General features: G+C 35.4%; 2 protein-coding genes and 1 long non-coding RNA gene across 3 annotated transcripts; 2 read left to right on the top strand and 1 right to left on the bottom strand.

The window, feature by feature from the left end:
* The first annotated feature begins 1,242 nt into the window (after positions 1 to 1,242).
* LOC117933772 (mediator of RNA polymerase II transcription subunit 10b) lies at positions 1,243 to 9,471 on the top strand. The gene is made up of 5 exons (XM_034855301.1): positions 1,243 to 1,712; positions 1,813 to 1,893; positions 1,987 to 2,089; positions 8,020 to 8,109; positions 9,186 to 9,471. Exons 1-5 carry the CDS (start codon positions 1,465 to 1,467, stop codon positions 9,255 to 9,257), a joined length of 594 nt encoding a protein of 197 aa, XP_034711192.1. The 5' UTR covers positions 1,243 to 1,464; the 3' UTR covers positions 9,258 to 9,471.
* Positions 9,472 to 10,106: 635 nt separating this feature from the next.
* On the bottom strand, positions 10,107 to 11,095 carry LOC117933778 (homeobox-leucine zipper protein ATHB-12-like). Its single transcript, XM_034855312.1, has 2 exons — positions 10,724 to 11,095; positions 10,107 to 10,635 (listed from the first exon to the last, which is right to left on the bottom strand). Exons 1-2 carry the CDS (start codon positions 11,030 to 11,032, stop codon positions 10,366 to 10,368), a joined length of 579 nt encoding a protein of 192 aa, XP_034711203.1. The 5' UTR covers positions 11,033 to 11,095; the 3' UTR covers positions 10,107 to 10,365.
* A 5,263-nt stretch (positions 11,096 to 16,358) lies between these two features.
* On the top strand, positions 16,359 to 19,275 carry LOC117926728. The gene is made up of 2 exons (XR_004653236.1): positions 16,359 to 16,882; positions 17,661 to 19,275. It is a non-coding gene; the product is annotated as an uncharacterized LOC117926728 (long non-coding RNA).
* Positions 19,276 to 19,636: the final 361 nt, after the last annotated feature.

Raw genomic sequence — 19,636 nt, 5'->3', positions numbered from 1 at the left:
AAAGCTAATAATGGATATAAGGTGCATAAAAAATGTAAAATTTAATTCAAAGGTTAACAAATATTTATAATTGAGTTTAAGGATATAATTTTCATGGAATACAAAAAAAATACCCAAAGGACTTCAAATAGTATAAAATAAATTTATATTATGTGACTATGTTGTATCATCTATTTTACTTGTGTTTTTTTTTTCTTTAGACTTTTAATTCTCCAGTGATTTATTTTTTTTTATAAAAATGATGAAAATAAATAAATTAAACCCAAGTAAAGTAAAATATTGATTTGAAAAGTTAATTTCATCATATAGTTTTAAAATTATTTTCTAAAATATAATTTAAAATGAAAATATTAAAATTATTTTTTAAATGATTTCAACATGATTTTTATTTCATATAATAACAAGATATCAAATTAAAATTCTAAAGTATATGCAAAAAATATATAAAAAAAAATAGTTATTACTCTCTTTCATATATGTGAAAATTAATTTTTAAAAATACTATTACTGATATCAAATTTTAATGAAAGTTTTGTTAATTATTTTCAACAACATTACTAAAATGTTATATTATTAATAATAAAATAAAAAATAAGACTGAAAATAAATTAAAATTATAGAAAATATTTTTTTTACTTAAATTTTAACTTATTCAATTATAAAATATAAAAATTAAATTAAATTAGAAAAATTAAAAATTAAAAAGATATAACTAAAAGTTTATTAATAAGGTTTTTTTTTTCCTTTTTCTTTTTCTTTTTCTTTTTCTTTTAAAACAAAAAGAGAAATTGAAAAATATTAAAATACTTTTAAAAAAGAAATGAAAGAGGTGAAATAAATGTGACATTTGGAGATCGAAAGGGGAGAGCAAAGAAGTGAGAGTATAAGATGGACCAATAAACATATTCACATTTCCTAATTTACTTCGATGATAGTTTTGTCTTTCACATTTCATGTCCATATATTTGGGCCTCTAGACTTCCATTGTTAATATAGGCCCGCTGTGTGTAAGGGCCTCCAGATAGAGAGATCTGGCTCAGGTTTTTGGGCCAAACAGCCTGAGTGAAATCTGGTGCTAAGATTCATTTGGGCCTCCAACCCACTGGGGGTGAAGCTCTCAGCATAAATATAGGCCCAAAGGGATAACTGGCCCGAACAGTCCATTGGGCTATCCTCCGGTTCGCTGCCCAATTGAAACGACGTGGCTTACTGGCTTTAGTCTCTCAGCTTCTCGATTTTCTTTGGTTTTTCCCCAAAGCGTGGTAGATTCATACATTCATCGTCTCTTTCGCTCTGTCTTCCGTTCTAGGGTTCCAGCGACCACAATAAGTCCGAAAAGGCGCTTCTCTGTACAATTACACTCGCACGGAACCCCAATTTTTGGATTCTAATTCTTGAAATTCGCAACAATTGAGGTTTTCTAGACTTCAGTTCAGCGATTCGGCGAATCTGAGAACTAAGGAGATGGAATCGTCGCAAAACGCAGCTTCAGGAACTGGCGTGAGTGGTGGAAATGGTATTACAATTCCGCAAATCAACGCCGCAGCAGCGGCGGCTGCGGCGGCAACTGCAGGGGCAGGTTCGGAAGATCCGAAGCAAAACCTGAATCAGGTCATCAACTCGATCCAGAAGACGCTGGGACTTCTCCATCAGCTCTACCTGACAGTCTCTTCCTTCAACGTGGCCTCTCAGCTTCCTCTCCTCCAACGCCTGTAAAGCCTGGCCGAACCCTAGTTTTTTCTTGTAACTTGGAGGTTGGTTTATGATTCTGAGCTGTTGTTGTTATTTTTTGGTTGTGGTTGGATTTTTCAGGAATGTGCTTGTCTCGGAGCTTGATAACATGACTAAGTTGTCTGAGAAGTGCAACATCCAGGTTCCCATGGAAGTACTCAAGTGAGTCGTTGCCTTTTGCTTTTCATGATTATTCCTATTGTAATTTTTTTAAGGTTTTCATATCTTTCTGTTAACGAATTGATTTACGCACAGCTTAATTGATGAGGGGAAGAATCCTGATGAATTCACGAGGGATGTTTTGAATAGCTGCATTGCAAAGAATCAGATCACCAAAGGCAAAACGGACTCCTTCAAGGTAGTTTCTAACTCTATGTCCAGTTGATGTCATGAGAATTCTGAGCTTCCAGATTTGATCAATGAGGATAATTCTATCTACCTTCCCCTTTATATTTTATTTATGAGTGACAATTTGGTAATCTGCAAGGCAGAATTAAAAATTTTCTGAATACCTAATTTCTATTGAAAAGTGTAGGAAGCGCTTCTAGCCCTCTCACAATCATTCCCAAATGGACAATCTTATGGAAAAATGTCTATGTGCATTCACCTAGAAAATGCTGCTAGAACTCAAATAATAATTAGCTTGACTTTAGGATTTTCTTCCACGGATGACGGTTTTCTCGTATATTAGGTGTTGAAGGGTTCTGGCAGCTATCTGAATTTATGGAAAAGACAAATATATTTTGAAGGGAATGATACTTACCCTAATACGAAGTTCATTGTCCAGTTTGCCCATATATTTCATGTCTTTATTTAAGGTGCCCAGAAAGGTCGGATCAAGGCTTAAGCAAATTCAGATAGACTTTCTTTAGGAAGGATGGGCTTTGGAAAAAAAAGATTCATTTGGTTAAATGACCGATTGTTTGTAGGGAGAAAAATAAGGGTGGCCTAGGAGTCCTTCACTTAATAGGGTTATCTTGGGAAAATGATATTGGAGATATGCATCAAAGGGAGAAGCTTTTTTCAAAAATGTCATTGAAAGGATGAGGGGTTGGTGTTTGTGCAAATAAAGGAAGTGTATGGAGTTGGGGTTTGGAAAACCATTAGGAAGGGATGAGACTTGGTTGGCAGTAGAGTGTCCTTTACGGTGAGAGATGGGAAGAGAGTGAAGTTTTGGAAGTACAAAAGGTGCCGGAAAGAACCCTTATCTATGGCTTTTCCTTCCTTGTATGTCTTAAATACGTCACAAGGGGCTTAGGTGGCGGATGTGTGGGATGATGTGGGTGAGCATGACCATTGCGATCCTTGCTTCATTAGACATTTGAATGATGGGGAGCTAGAAGATATAAAGGTTTTTTTCTCAAGGCTTCAAGGAAATTTCGTGAAAGGGAAGTGAAGGATAGAGTGGTGTGGCTAGATTCTATGAAAGGGGTTTTCCCTAACAACATTTTTTTTTCCATTTTGAAGTTGGAGCCTACAACTCCCTTCCTAGTAGTCATCATTTGGAATTGTTGGGCCCCTTCAATAGCATGTTTTTGAATGAGAAACTAGTTGAGGCAAAGTGTTGACCATGGACTGGATTTAGAAGAGAGGGTGGGTGTTGGCGAATAGATGTGTTCTTTGCAAATATGAAGAGGAAACGATATATCATATTCTCATTCATTGTGCTGTAGTAAGGGCGCTATTCCAACTTTTGTTTTCTATGCTCAGCATTACTTGGGTTCTTTCTTCTATTTGGAGACACTTTTTTAGGTTAGCATGGTCTCCTTGTTGGGAGAAATCATAAGAAGGTTTGGAGAACAACTTTCCTATGCATTTTTTTGGACAATTTGGAAGAAAATAAACCAAAGAATGTTTAAAAACAAAGAGCACTCAACTCAAACATTGAAACACTCATTTCTTAGTAATTTTGTTTCATGTTAGCTTGTACATTGAAAAAGATTCAATGTCTGTTTTTGATTTTGTAGATTGGGTGGATTCTAGTTTAAGGAGGGAGAGGTTGTTTTTTTGTTCTCTCTCTATTTGGCGGTGCCTTTTGGTTCCCTTTATAGATGTCCTATATACTTTGGTCAATAGCTTTTTTCTTTTGATATTTACAATATTTGCCTTCTTGCTTATCAAAAAAAAAAAAAAAAAAAAAGCAAAATGAAAATGTGGGCAATTCAGCTTTGTGGGATGTAAATGTGGAAGTTAGGTTTGAGAATACAACATAACATGGAGGACTTCAAAATGAAAGCAATGCTTATTATGTATCTGAGAGTTGTCATTTTTATTTTGATAACTTGGTAGGGAGTTCCTTAATTGTGTTCTTGTGGTACAACATCTTTAATTATGTATAATTTTAATTTATGATAGTGATTGTATTTGTGTGTGGGTAGTTGGGGCCTTAGGTTTGTTAGACAGTTGCATGATTGGGAGCTAAAGGAGGTTGATGTATTTTTTGGGAGATTGTATGACCAGTCCATTAGGTCAGGTTTTGAGGATACTATGGTGTGATTAGGGTCAAAGAATGGTAACTTCTCAATTAAGTCTTTCTACTCCTCTTTGGCTAGTAGGAATGTGAAGCCTTTCTCTCATGATATAGTTTGAAATTCTTGAGTCTTAGCAATAGTTAGCTTCTTTGCTTGGAAAGCTACATAGTAGGATTTTGACTTTGGATTAGCTCAGAAAAAGGGGTGGAGGATCTCTAATAGATGTTATATGTGCAAAGAAGATGAAGAAATGGATGATCATATTCTCCTTCATTACATGAAAGCATGCAACTTGTGGCAATTGGTTTTTGCTTTGTTTGGTGTATAGTGGATGATGCATTCTTTAGTTGGGGAATTTCTCTTAAGATGGTGTGGTTCTTTTGTTGGGAGAAAAAGAGAAAAAGGCTTACAAGGTTGTCACGTTATGCATGTTTTGGACCATCTTGAGGGAGAGAAATAGGAGAGCCTTTGATAATTGTGAAAGCTTAGACCAAACAATTAAAAATTCTTTTTTGAACCTTTTTTGGGATTGGATTAAATTGTATATCGGAGACGGTTCTTTATTGGTGTTAGAATTTATGGATTGGTTAGGCTTTTTGTAGGGGGTCTTTGTTGGTTTTTGTGTCTTTATCTATTAAAAAAAAAGTTGTACTTTTGTGTTGGTAGGTAGGACACCAAAATTCGACTGCTCTATGCAGCTGTGTTTTTCATGTACTTCATACAGAATGATTTGCCACCAAAAACTCTTCTGAAGCCAGGAACTTGTAACCTCAAATATTTGGTTAAGTTTTTCCTGTTAGGCAAAATGAAATCCGAGTATGTTGTTGTTTTCTTTAATGTTTTAAACTAAATTCTTTTTGGGGAAAGCATATTGTAATTTTTCATCAGTGCTTGCATTTGTTTAATATATAATACCTCAAATAAATTGTTAAGACCACGATTGAGTTATATGGAGGACTAGAAATAGAGTTTCTTCATAAATGATTAGAATTTTATGCCACATGTAAAAATTGATAATATGATAGTAAGAGCTAGTGCATTATGTGTAATTCACATACTTTAGTTCCATCTCTTGCCTTAATATTCATTTGTTGTTTTACCCATCTTTTTGATAACCTAGATTCTCTTTGTTCATGGTATCATATGGGTATAGGAGGAATGGTTTTGATCTACTGCCTATACATGTATTCTACCATTAGAGGATGAGATTCTGGTTTTGAAGGATAACTTAATTTTCCCTCCTTTGCTAAAGTAGCTTTATTTGAGGGAATAGTGAACCATGTGGGTTGTAAATCTAGAAGTTGTTGAGTTTGAGGATACCACATACCATAAAAGACTTGAAAAATGAAAATGGTCTGTTATGTATCTGGGAAGTGCCATTTTTACTTTGATGACTTGGCAGAGAATTTCTCCTTTTGATTTATTATAGTACTTTTTTTTTTTATAAGTAAAAAACCGGTATGGGGTGGGGGTCTGGAAGGCCATCAGAAAAGGTTGGGAGAATTTTCGTTCTCATTCTCGCTTCATCATTGGGGACGGCACCAGAGTGAAGTTTTGGAAGGATTTGTGGTGTGGAAATCAATCTCTGGAAGAAGCTTTCCCCATCTTGTTTAACCTCTCTATCAATAAAGAAGGATGGGTTGCTGAGGCTTGGGAGGAAGACGAAGGAGGAGGTAGCTGGGGGCTTTGTTTTAATAGACACCTTAATGATTGGGAGGTGGGAGAAGTTGAAAGCTTATTAAGCAAGCTTCATCCCTTGACCATTAGAAGAGGTGTGGAGGACTTGTTCCGGTGGAAAGAGAACAAGAATGGAACCTTTTCTGTCAAGTCCTTTTATAGCTCATTCTCAAGGGATACCAAACCCCCCTTCCTGGCTAGAACTATTTGGACGCCTTGGGTTCCAATTAGGGCTAGTTTCTTTGGTTGGGAGGTGGCTTGGAATAGGTTGCTCACCACGGATCGCCTGAAGAGATTTGGTTGGAGCATCCCCAACAGATGCTTTTTGTGTAAATATAAGGAGGAAACCACAGATCACCTTCTACTGTTTTGCGAGAAAACCAGAATGTTATGACTTCTAATTTTCTCCCTGTTTGGGGTGCAATGGGTGATGCACTCCTCTGTGAAAAAACACCTCCTAGGTTGGCATGGTTCCTTTGTGGGCAAGAAAAAGAAGAAAGCTTGGAGAGCTGCCCCCCTTTGCTTGATGTGGACCATTTGGAGAGAAAGAAATAGGAGGGCATTCGATGATATGGAGAGGAATGATCAAGACATTAAATCCATTTTTTTGTACACTTTTGTGAATTGGGCTAGGGTGTATATAGAGGAACACACTTTGTCTTTGATAGATTTTGTAGACCGGCTAGCCACCAAGTAAGGGTCATATTTGTTTTGTCCCTTGTTTTTTGCTTCTTTGTCTTTGGTATACTCCGTGTATGCCTTTTCTCTAGCCTTTGGCTCTTAATGAAATCTATTTACCTATCAAAAAAAATAAGTAAAAGCGATAGTATTAAGAAAGCCTTATGTACACCTGAAATTATACACGATGTATACAAGGCAACAAGGTAAAAAAGAAAAGGAATAACAAAAAATCACCCCCTTACTTACATCCCAACCAATCAATGAAATCGAAAATTGGCCATGATGTACAATCTACATGCACCCTAAAAAATAAAAAATAAAAAAACCATAAAATAGTTTCATCCGCTAATTCGGTATCTTCAAAGACTTTTCTATTTCTTTCTGTCCATAAGGTCCAAAATAAACATAAAGGGGCTACATTGCTTGCCTTTTTTTTTCCAAACAAAGGAGCCATTCCAACTAAGAATGGTTTCCTTGATAGAATTGGGCATAACCCACTGAACACCAAAAAGAGCAAAAATAAGGTACCAAATCATAGCTGCCTTGGGACAGGGAATAAGCACATGATTTGTTGATTCTTCATCTGCTTTACACAAAAAGCTTCAGCTTGGTAAAATCCAATCCCTCCTTTTTAGTTGATCCATAGTTAGAATTCTTCCCCAAATAGCCTCCCAAGCAAAGAAGCTGATTCTCTTCGGAACCCAAGGGTTCCAAACTAAGCTTGAAGGAAACTCTCTACCGATGCAAGAAACTAGGAATGAGTAGAAAAATTTAACTGTAAAGAAGCCTTTCTTTGAAACTCACCAAGACATGACATCCTCATTGTTTTATTATAGTACCTCATCCTTTTATTCTGTATGATGTTGTTTTACGATGTTAATTTCATTTGTCTGTCCTTGGTAGGATACATTTGATTGCTTAATGCAATAATGCTTTTCATGTACTTCATACAGAATGATTTGCCACTGAAAAACTCTTCCGAATTAAGGAACTTGTAACCTTACATATTTGGCTATCTTATGATTATTATTATTGTTGTTGTTGATATTATTATTGTTATTATTTTCTTTCTGGACTGAACTAAATTATTTATGGGAAACACATTATAAATTTATAAGGTTTCACCAGTGCTTGTATTTGTGTAATAATAGTACCTCAAATTAATTGGAAAGGTGAAGATGACCTGTATGATGGATTGGGAACAGACTTTCTCCTTAAATAGTTAGAATATTCTTGCACATGTGGAGTTGATTATATGCTAGTAAGAATAATGTCCAAGACACATACTTTGGTTCCATCCCTTTTCTTCATAACTGATTTGTTTTTTGACTAGCTCTTTTAGAACCTGGAGTCTATTTGTTCATGGGGTATAACATGGATATCATAGATATGATTTTGGTCTGCTGGCTGTACATGTATATCTTTATGCTGAACACTTTCCTTCTTGTGTTCTGTGCAGGGCTTACGCAGACATCTCTTGGAGGAACTTGAGCAAGCATTTCCTGATGAAGTGGAATCATACAGGGAGATACGTGCGGCTTCTGCTGCTGTAAGTTATATTTAGCTCACCTAAATTCTATCATGTGGGATAAGTTTCTCAGTCAGTTTCATTCCTTAGTAAGTTTTACTTGCAATTATAATTTGGGCTGCCGCTATTTGTGCCAAACTTACCTGAAGAAGCTTTTCCACTTCCATCTTGGTTTAGATCAGATGAGAGTGTCTCTGGTCGATATCATCGTCCTTTGTCATGTTTCATTGTGCTATTTTTCCAAATGTTTTATAATATGGAAGATGGTCTTCGTTAGAAGAGTTTTCTGAAAATAAACTGGTCGGTTGTGGAATTGTGGTGGAAAATATATGCTGGAAATATATTGCAGGATGTAGGAGGAAGGATTAATGGTTATAATGGAATAATATGATATTACCCAATGAATTATATGATGCTAAAGAAAACCATGAAAAAATTTCATTTCTCTGTAACAAGTGAAATGCTAGAAGCCTGTTGCTTAGCAGCATTCTAGTGCTTATTTTTCTGTCATTTTGGCAGTTTTAAACTTGTAGTTAGCATAGTTTTCTTGTATGTTAGTGCCTAGATATAGTAATCCTGGAGGGTTTATAATGTAAACTCTTCAAGTTTCATGGAAAGTTTGGAGATATTATTTCTGTAGTTTATTGCTTATAAGCCAATATATAGGAAACTTATGTTGAGTAAAATAGATTGTATTTTTACCTAACTAGTTACATATATTCAAGTAGTTTTGGAAAGAAAGAGCATTTAAAATTTCTTCTATGGTTATAAATATCTAATACTTTCTTTTCTCCAAATAATATAGTGTTTATTGTTAGTATTATTTTCCATATTACATTCAAAGATATTGACAAAGACTAATTATGCTTATATTCGATATGCAAGTATTATTTGCATGAGAACTTTTATCTATATGCTTTGATTGGAACTTGGTTGATATTAATATCCCTGTAAACATGGTGACATTCTCAACAATTTGGATGTTTTTTTTAATAGCTCAACAATATGGATGTAATCAATTTAAGTTATCAGTTTCAATGCATGTATTTTCATTCTCACTGGTTTGTGATAATAGCCATTAGCTTCAATTAATGCAGGAGTCAAAACGACTTGCACAAGCACAAAGCATATTGCCAAATGGAGATTTGAAGGTGAAAACTGAGCTGTAGATGACCATGTTGGTGATGAATCAGGTTTATATAGTCTGCTTATTGTTGACAATGTCTATAATCATGTTTTGTATACAATGCAAAATGGTTTACCTTATACACTGTAGCAGCATTTGTAGATGAATTTCCTTCAACCCTGCTAATGAGGAATTGAGACCACTTGTGAATTCTTCACAATAGTTAATTTGGAAATTCTTTTTGATGGTTCATTTTTCATTGTTGCAAGTTGGGATGTGCTGTTTGTCGAATTTCTTGAACATGGTATATACTTATTGTTCTGTTCCAAGACTCTGAAAAGCACCATGATGCCATCCTTCGTTTGATTTTAATTCTCTTTAAAACTCAAAAGAATCAATATGTAATCACCCTCTGATCCGAAGAGAAGGATTTCAAACATCAAAGTAGTATAGGATCATAACCACATCAACTTTCCAGGCAGTTTTGAGTTTCTTCTAGAGTATTTGGTCAGGAGTGATTTGAAATTGTAGAAGATTCCCTTTTTGGATCTGGTTGTCTTTTGTCTTTCTGCATGTCCTGTGTGCACGTGAAACTGAGTTGTCTTTTTGGCCTCTATTTAATGAGATAAATTATGCTTAGGAACCATGGATTACAGAAGGATGAAATACTATAGAAAGATAGTGTGGTGGTTACCTATTAAAAAAAAGAAAAAGAAAGAAAAAGGTCAGTGTTGCAGTTCTAGGCAAGACCAGAGCAGCCGAAGCTCTAAGATTGCTGTGCAGTAGTTTTAGGTAGAAATCCTGCTTATTTTAACGCTCTAGCTTCATCATTTGTCAGTTGAATCTACAAAGTTGTATTGATTTGTAAGATTATATGCAGATATTCCAAACGTTGCCAATCCAGAATGAAGCCTGGCTTCGTTAAAGCTTGTTCTTGATAGTCACATGAAGCAGTAAAAGAACATGAATAAATCTAGGGTTCAGTCCCTAGGAGTCTGAAAAATCATCCTCGTAGGCTAAACGTAGAGACATCGAGAATTATTGGTCTGTTTGTGTTCCGGGACCCTATTTAATCATTATGCCTACCAGCAGGAGAAAGTTCATTTTCATACATTTCTAGCAATCTCATTAGAGGAGTTGGTGCCCATTGATCAAGACCACAACTCCCACCACTGTGAACTACAATTCGATTGATCTTGAAAGCAACTAGACTTAAAAATTCCTAAATCTGCAGAAGATGTCAGGGAACTATTCGTCTGTTCTTCCATCTTAGGAGTGTGTGTATCTTCAGCAAAGTACTCAATTCTTCCTTGAAGCACAGGGTTGTATCTTTCTTTCGTTTCCGAATTAGTGTACCCGATCTCCGATTCCTCATCTTCCTTCCCATGAGGTTTCTCCAGCCCACCTCTCAGTCTCTGCAACTGTTAGAAAAATCCCCAAAACATTCATAAGCCTTTGCACTGGAGCCAACCCAGTTGTCTTAGACAGATAGAGAGGGAGGTGCATTACCTGTATGGCCAAGTTCTGATTCTCTTTCTCCAGCGACTCAAACTGTAAAGCCAGATTATCATAACTAGCCTTCAGCACAGCATAGTCTTGCTCAATCTGCTTGGACTTGGATCGAGCCCGCTTGTTCTGAAACCATATGGCAACCTGACGAGGGTGAAGCCCCAGCTCAGTGGCCACCTTCTGCTTTAACTGTGCCTCAGGCCTTGCCTCCGACTCGAATAGGAACTCCAGTGACCTGATTTGCTCCTCACTGAACTTCCTCTTCCTAATCTTCCTGATACTTGTTGCTATATTTTCCGATGTCTCCATTGCTGGGAAATACTCCCCAAACTCTCAACAACCCAAGCCTTTTATTTGCAGATAAGAGTGCGGAGACGAGCTTTTTCCGCCTAATAGCGACAGAAACTCGTTTTCAATTGTCATCTCAGCTATGGAAAATACTTATCCTGTTCAACTCGTCCATTGCCACGTGGTTTGACTAGGGACAAAAACTATGGTACCCTGGGTCTGGAATCCAATTATTCTGTGCCACCTCTCACCGTACAAATAATTGGGGTTTTCGCTTTTCAGCAAAACGTGGCTTCAGATTTGTGGTCGAGGGAAGAAGGCCGCGTGGGGGTTAATGCGTGCACGTGAAACTCAACAGTAGTATGCGGGTTTAAACTTAAAGGCCCGCGTGGGGGGGTGGCGCCTCTCCGAGTACGGATTTTGTCTGGAGGGTAAGCGGATTTTAGGCGGAAGTTTCCGGCTTTCACACCCAGTGGGTCACATACTGCTCTTTACTTGGCCTGTCTACTTTCTTTGCTGACCGTAATACCCTAGTTTGTTTGCTCTTTTTTTTTTTGGAAAAAAAAAAAAAAGTTCTTATTTAAGAATCTGAGTGCATTGGAGGTAAAAAACCCTTTGGAGTTTAATTTCAAAGAAAGTGATATGACAACACAGGGGGTTACTTGCATTAAGTAGGAAATTGGAGTCACGTGGAGGAGCGACTTGATGATTGGTCATTTTGTGGTGTCGAAAAATAGCTTTTTGATTTTATACCCAAAAACAAATCATGGACCGTCATGTAGTTAAATGTTTTCATTTATTATTTTGGTCTATGATCTGGTTCGACGTACGTCTAATAGTGATTTGATTTTAATTAAAAATGCTCTTTCCCAGCGCTTATAAAATCCTTTTATAGACAAGGACACGGTGCATGCGTATATATATAAACTACTTTATACATTGTTTTTTTTGTGATACTATATATATATATATATCTTCTTATCGAAATTTTAAAAATGATTTCTACAAACTTAGGTCAATTTAGACGTTGAAATGTTTTTTTTTTTTCTCTTTTAAAAGTTTAACAACAATTTTTACACCGATTGAACCTATGTTTGCTCAATGAATACAATTTACTCACGGTGAAACTTCATATAGGTTTGATGTTACTTTTATCTTCAATAACTGACTCGATATTTAATATGGGGTGAAACATATGGTTGAATGGATGGTTAAATATTATTAACGAGAATGATAATTCATTATTCTTAGCAATACGTTCGGGAGACTTCTTGGTTCATCATGCTATTGCTCTTGGGTTATGAGCAATGACGTTGATGTTAGGTTTGAGCTAAAACCAAAAACGGAAATTATCCCAAGGCTTAGCACTAGTGGGTTTTATTGCACAGTACAAAGAAAAAGAAAAAAAAAACAGGAAAATTAGGGAGACAAAAAATACTTGCTGCTGAAACATGCATTGACAGTATTTTGTGTCTTAAATCGTAGAAGCAACCTTTCACACTAAAAAGTAATTGTGTTCCTCATTCTGGATTGGGCCTCCAGTTATAATCAAATTTTCTTGGGAGAAATGATCGTAATAAGCCCAAAACGAGGCCGAGTTGTGCTTGGGCCTAGGCCCAAAATCCAAAGTAGATTCTTACAACTGGGCTTAAATGGTCCAAATTCTGAGTAGTTGGTAACTTGGTAGCATTAATAAATACCCATAATTAAAGCACCAGTAAACCAGCCACCAACTAAAGCCCACCACTATTCTATTAAAAATAAAAAAATAAAAAAGAGGGAACGAAGTTCGAGGTGTGAAGGCATGGATGTTTGTGTTTAAAAATGATAAACAGAACGTAAGCTTTTCTCATTCCATTTTCTCCCTTGTTTTGTTTGCAGAGAATCTTCTTTTTTCTGAATCAAAAGCCACACTTGGGGTGGCAAAAAAGCTTGCACAAAAGGCTCTTCACCTTTTCCACTTTTCAACTGCCCTCTCCCATTTTCTTAACCTTTTATTTCTACTAGTGGTTTCTGTTTTTATTTTTTATTTTATTTTTCCACCCTTTGAATTCTATTCTGTTTATTCCATTTTGTTCATGGATATTATACCACACAAAAGCCTAGGTGAAGCCGTCTTATTTTTAGGGCCTGTTTGCCATATGGCTCTATACATTTATGTATTTTTCTCACCCTTTAATTTGAAGCTTAATTCAAACTAAAATTATGACTTACCAGCAATTCCAAATAAGAGCTTTATTAAATATGAAGGTCTTGTTTGGGATGATTTTTTTTTTTGTTTTTGGTTTAATTACAAGCTAAACTTTCTTTTTTTTTAAGCTACAAGCCCTTTGAACGAAATTAACAAAATAAGCAAAAACGAGATTTTAGCTTCGATTCAAATAAATCAAAATAACTTCTTAGATAAGTCAAAATAAATATTTTCTAAGAAATAATATTTTTTTGGCTTTCTTATTTTTTATTTTTTAAATTATGAGCTCTTTTTATAAAATTAGTTAAACAGTTATAGAATCTTATTTCTAATACTTCCTTTGATTTACACTTTTCTTTTAAATACAATTATCCAAAATCAACATCATAGTAAAAGATTTTAGAAAATGAGCAATTTTTCCTTTTAAATTAAATATTTCTCTAAATTTACATTTATTTTATGTAAAATAAAGGAATATTGGATTGAAAAGGGCAAGGTTCATCCCTCAATCAGAAAAATTAATATAACCTATTTAGAATGTGTTTAACATTGATTTTAGGAAATGCTTCAAGTCTTTAATCTTTCTGATACTTAAAAAATAAAAAATTTTAATTGATACAAATATTAGAAATGCTTCATAAAATCATTATCAGACGTGTATTTAATGTGATAAAAACACTCTTTATCAATTTCTCATACACCCACTTTATATAAAAGGAGAAATAAGTAGAAAAATAGAAATAGAAGAAATAAAAGCAAAAGAAAAAAACATTTAAGAACAAATTTTTGTGCAACTGAATCATATTTAAAATTTTTAAAAATATATATTTTTTAAAGTTATCTATTTTATTTTTAGTTAAATATTTGTAAAATAAAAAAATATAAAAAAATTTAGTTTATTATTATTTTGGAGAATTATATAATATTGTCTGAAATTGGAGGATTCATGAAAGGTTGAGGGCCACACAGCTCGTGGCATACACATCATGCTGATTCATCAAAATTAGACCATTCACTTGATTTCAACCGACATGGATGGGCCATTGCCCCAATGCTTTGTTAATCAAACTTTTTTATCAAACCCCAATCCTGTGGGAGACCTTCCACTCCCATTCACATTTATTTATTTTATTATTATTATTATTATGTAACGTATTCATATTGAAAATTTATGAGGAACAATGTGAAGTAGAAAATGTTAATTTTGAAATTGGAAGGATGAAATCATGTGAAGACTCTTCAAAAGCCAGTCACCCATTGCTTGTTGGAATTCTTTTGATTGCTTTATTATTGTCTGTGGTTTTAAAATTCAACTTCAAACAACAATTACATGTTTTCAATGGAAATTTATTTTCTCCTTTTCACAAATAAAATTATGAAAGAAGATTCTTGGTTTGACTTGGAATAAAAGGTGGTTTTGGAAATAGAATAGATTTTCCACTTTGAAAAGTAAATTTTTGCTAGAAAAGTTTTTTTTTTTGAGAATTTGTTTTGAAATTATAGTAATTTTTACAACAAATTTGATATGTTTTTAGGTATTTTTCGAATGTATTCTTGGAAATTATTAGAAACAAACACAAACACAATAAAATAAAATAAATAAATGTGCATAGTATGTTTAGGAAAGAATAGGTTGAGAATATTTGAATTTTTGAATAAAGTTTTATTTTAAAAAATAAATTTAAATTAATTTTTTTAAGTTATTCCCAAAAACTATTTTTCGAGAATTATTTTCAATAATATTATCAAATAGATTCCAAATTAAAAAAAAGGGATATGAAAAATGTGGTAAAATATGAAAAATGAAAATAGACTTTTACCAAAAAAAAAGATTAAGGATACAAATTAATAACATGAACGGGTGCTTAAACCTCTGTATCATACATTTTCAAAATTCATACAAATTAATTTATGAATAATTTGTTCAAATTGAATGAAATAGTGAGACTAATTTAACAAAATGCTAATTCCTAATCCCACTCTGATCATGTGAAAGCCCTATTGAACCATGCTGAGCAATGGCTTACCATAAACTTTTGCCAAAGAATTCAAAGCATATGTATAGGTCTTGGTCCTTTTGGATGACAACTGAACCCTTTTGATAAAAGAAGGGAAAACAAAAGTCTATAACATTATTGACCCCCACCATTATTATTATTGACTTGGATTTGAAAGTGAAAGCATATAAGTTAATTGCAAAAAAACAAGAGGGTACAATAAATCCATGGTCACATGATTTAGTTAACCTACTGCCTTTGAAGTGGAAGCTAAAATCATACACATGATTTTGAAGAGTTAATTTTGGTACTGTAAAAGTTGATTTATTGATACATAAGCTTTTCATTATCCTATCATGGGGGATCGTTTGTGTTACATAAAATATAAAAATTTAAAAGTATAGACTTGAGACTTTCATACCTTGTTGTTCCCAGCTTTCCACCATAATTTCCACAATGCAAACAAAACAGAAATCAACCTCAATTGATTTATTTTTTCAATCAAAAGCAGAAACATCAAATCAAAAAGGCAAGTCTGCAACACAATTCCAAAAAAAAAAAAATATTGAAAAAATAAAAAATAAAAATCATTTGGATTACAGAATTGAGAAATGAGGTGGTTGGGAGCTGACCAGCAGCTAGCTAGCTAGGGCTTTTGGTGTAGCAGAAGGGGAGGACCATGTGGCCAAGGGTGGTCCAAAGGGCACCTGATTTTAAGCGGGAAGCTGACTCCCCTACTCTATCTCTGTCTGTCTCTATCTGTCGTCATCTCGAATCCCCCGCGAGCGTAGAAAAAGTAGTGATGCACTGAACGAGGGTGCCCTTTTTCATGTTAATTATTTATTGTTTCTATACGAAATTACTCCTACCCAAAACTGCAAAAGTTAAAATTTCCCAAAAATCAAATCAATTATTATCCACTGATTACTGTTGTTTGTGGGTTAGTTGAGATTTAAGATTGCAGGAGACTGAGAAAATTTGTTTGATTGGGTCATGATGAGCTCCCGGTGGATGTGGGATTTGGTATGTGTGGGGGGAGGAGGGGAGTGGGTTGAATTTTTATATATATTGCATGGTGGGAGGGACTAAGGAGCAGATGGTGGTGGATTTTGAGGTGTGAATGAGGGGGAGAGAAGAGGGAGAGAGAGAGTGGGGGGTCGTGGTCATTTCTGAACCCAGTTGTAGGGTCAGGGGTCTGCTGCCTTTATCACTTTCTTTGTCCTTTTTACCTCTCTCTTTCCTTCCCCACCCTTTTTAATTATCTCTATCCCTTCATCTTCACAGACTCAATTCCAAACCAACTCCCACTCATTCACCATCTATCTCAAACCGTGTCCCTCATCTCTCTCTCTCTCTCTCTCTCTCTCTCTCTACCTTTGAACCAGCTTATGGCTTTTGGGTCGGTGAGTTGTGTGTGAAACATAAGGGGGGTAGAGAGAAGAGAGAAGAAAGAAGAGGAAGCTTTGTGTTTTGAGGGGAATGTTGTCTGGCTCGAGGACACCAACTAGATCTATGATCTGCGTGTAATTGTGAATGGGTGATCGTCTCTCAGTTTTGAAGGAGAGATTTTGAGTGATCTTTGATCATGGGTTGGTGTCGTCGGACCAGGCTTCATTCCCCCCAATTTATTGCTTCCATTGCTGCTGATCTTCACGGTCTTTGATTTTATGCCTGGATCTGCAGGTGGGTTTTGAGTTTCTACTATTTTTGTCTATTTTTGCTTTTATTTTGTATATTTTTGCAGTGATTTTGGCATGCTTTTGTTATGGGATTTGTTATTATTAGGGAAATTAAGGTGGTTGGGCATGAGCAGATTGGTGCAATGATGAAGGATCTTGACCACTTTTTTCCTTTTTCTGACTGCAAGAGTATGAGCAGATATTGTAATGATGAAACTTTCATCATTGCTATCTCATATTTTCTTCGCTTCCTCTAAATTTTATCAAAAGGGTTGTGTTTTTTGTCAGTCTTAACTCTTTTGGGTTCATCATTGGGTGGATTTTTCTCATGATGGCTTCACGAATCTCCTCTGTCCGTTTCTGCTCTCACCTGATCTGCTTCCTATACTTGATTGGCTCCTTCTTCTCCCACTTGTTTTTCTTAGGGTTTCATCCTGGATATATGGTCTCTCACGCTTGATGAATTCCCTCGAAAAGAAGCTCTGCCTTCTTCCCCAAACTCCCTTTCTTCCCTTATCACTGAAAATACATAACAGTCATATATATCATGGAAGGCCATCAAGTTTCTTCCTAGTCTATCTACAAATATTCTCTATGTCTCTCCAACTTTTTCATTTTCTGAGACTGGATCTATGATATCCAGTTAGCTGCTACCCTTTTCATAGATGAAGAGATGGGGCTAGCTCAAAGTTATGGATCGCTGTGGTGCATAATATCTTTGAGAAATGGGTGTCTAATATTCTGATCTGGTTTCTCTTTGTTTCATTTCCTTTATGATACAGATTCAACATATCTGCTAGATTTGATACAAAGGCACTAGCTTTTGAAATGCGTATGCTTCACACTACTTCTATTGCTTAAAGAAAGAGGAGAATAATCTTACAAGACCCAATGATACATGACCAAGTTGTGTTTGAGAAGCAACCCACTTACAATGGCAACGTTTAAAAACCCTGAAAGTATAATAATCTGTGATTTCTGTATTGTTTTCCATAGTCTGTTCTGAATGATGAGATGGATTGGACCTTTGATATTGCTCCAACAGTATAGTCTTGTTCATCAACAAAGTTGCATTTCAGAACTGAAACCCATGTCGTTTGCTCTCATACATGTATATAGTTTGTTCTTGTGGAAACCTTCATTTTGCAGAATGTGAGGTGGTACTTGGTCGTCAACATCTTGAGAGGTTGAACAGAAGCATGTGAGTTCTGGGTGACCATGCATGAAAAATTTCCAGGGAAAATGAAAATAAATGTTGGTAAACTAACAAGTGAGATCAGTCATTGGAGCTCAAATATGTGAGCTTTCTCTTGAACGATTACAAAGTTTGCCTAGAAAAAAACTTAGAACTCCCTGATCACTTTGAAGTCAAAGATAAAAGATGTCTGGGTGTCTGAAAACAGAACTGAGGAGAAATGGGCAAGTGGGTTTTGGTTTGTTTTTGTGGAATTCCTCAGGGCACAGGGGGCTGTACTGAAAGAAGTAGAAAGAAAGAAAGAAAGAAAGAAAGCTGGTGATTTGGATGGCAAGAAAGAAATAAGAGAAGCGTCATCTGGGGGACAACCGTGGTGGTTTGGTGTGGTGTGCCTCAATGCTGTCATCAATTCCTGAAGCTGAGGCATATGGAACACTGAAATGCTTTTAATGGTCTGACTCTCTCTTTCTCTCTCCCTTGATCGTACCCCTTACCTTAATACAGTTGAGTCAACATCAGCAGTTACGCCATGGATTTCTCTCTTTAACCGTGAGTCTGAGTAAATGGCCTATTTTTTTTAGTTGTTCAAAAACTAGTTAGGAATCTAGTACAGAGATGTCAGCTTGAGTCATGCAGGCCAACACCATCACCCCACCCTCCTAATAACCCCCATCATGGCTCAATCTAGCAAGGGTTTTTGTTTATTTTAGTGCATTCTCATTTGACTCCTTGATGGTAAAAGTATGGTTTTCATTACTGCTATTGGTACTTGCGTCATGGTTAAATCAGTATCTTCTTCTCTTGCTTAATGGGAAACTGGATTCCATTGACCTCCAATGTCCAAGGCTGAAGACACTTTTATTTTTTTATTTTTATTTTTTATGCTTACAACTTTACTTGAATTATTGAAGTGGACATGACTATGGAAAGTCATATATAGGTAGCTTTTTAAGCTCCTTGGACTAATGGACTCAAAGTGTCCCAAAAGTCAGACATGGAATGGGCTGCAACAAAGGTGTTTCGGCTGATTAAATCTCCTTTTTGAGTTTCACCAACCTGTTTCAACCTTAGAACAGGTTCACATATGAAGATATATTTGTTATTTTCTTCAGCTTATTACACATGTAGCTGCTTCTACTTTAGCCACAGCTTGCAAGTAATATATATATTTTTTGTTGGGTATTGCCAGTAATGACCTGAAATCAACGTTGTCCATCTTCCGATGAGTCTCATGAGTGCTGATCATCAAAGATTTTTCTTCTTTCTTTCATGAGTCCTTAATAAACATGCTAGAACATCTTGGCCAGTTGGGCTAGTTGAACTGTAAATATGTCTACAAAAATCAAACGAAATGAAGAATCATTTCCATTAAATGCGGAATTCTGTAATATATTCATGTTCTGATATTAGACTATGAACTTCTGGCCGTGCTAAGGCAAACGGTATGAATGGAAATGCAGGACTCAACCTATCTGGTGTAAGTATGAAAATAATGTAAATGGGCACTTACAAAACTAGCTTCTGTAAGAAGTGCTCTCAATCCTTTCCCAGCTTTACTTTATC

The sequence above is a fragment of the Vitis riparia genome, chromosome 2, assembly GCF_004353265.1.
Source record: "Vitis riparia cultivar Riparia Gloire de Montpellier isolate 1030 chromosome 2, EGFV_Vit.rip_1.0, whole genome shotgun sequence".
NCBI lineage: Eukaryota > Viridiplantae > Streptophyta > Magnoliopsida > Vitales > Vitaceae > Vitis > Vitis riparia.
Note: the sequence above shows the minus strand (reverse complement) of the source record. Positions and strands in the feature narration are given on the sequence as shown.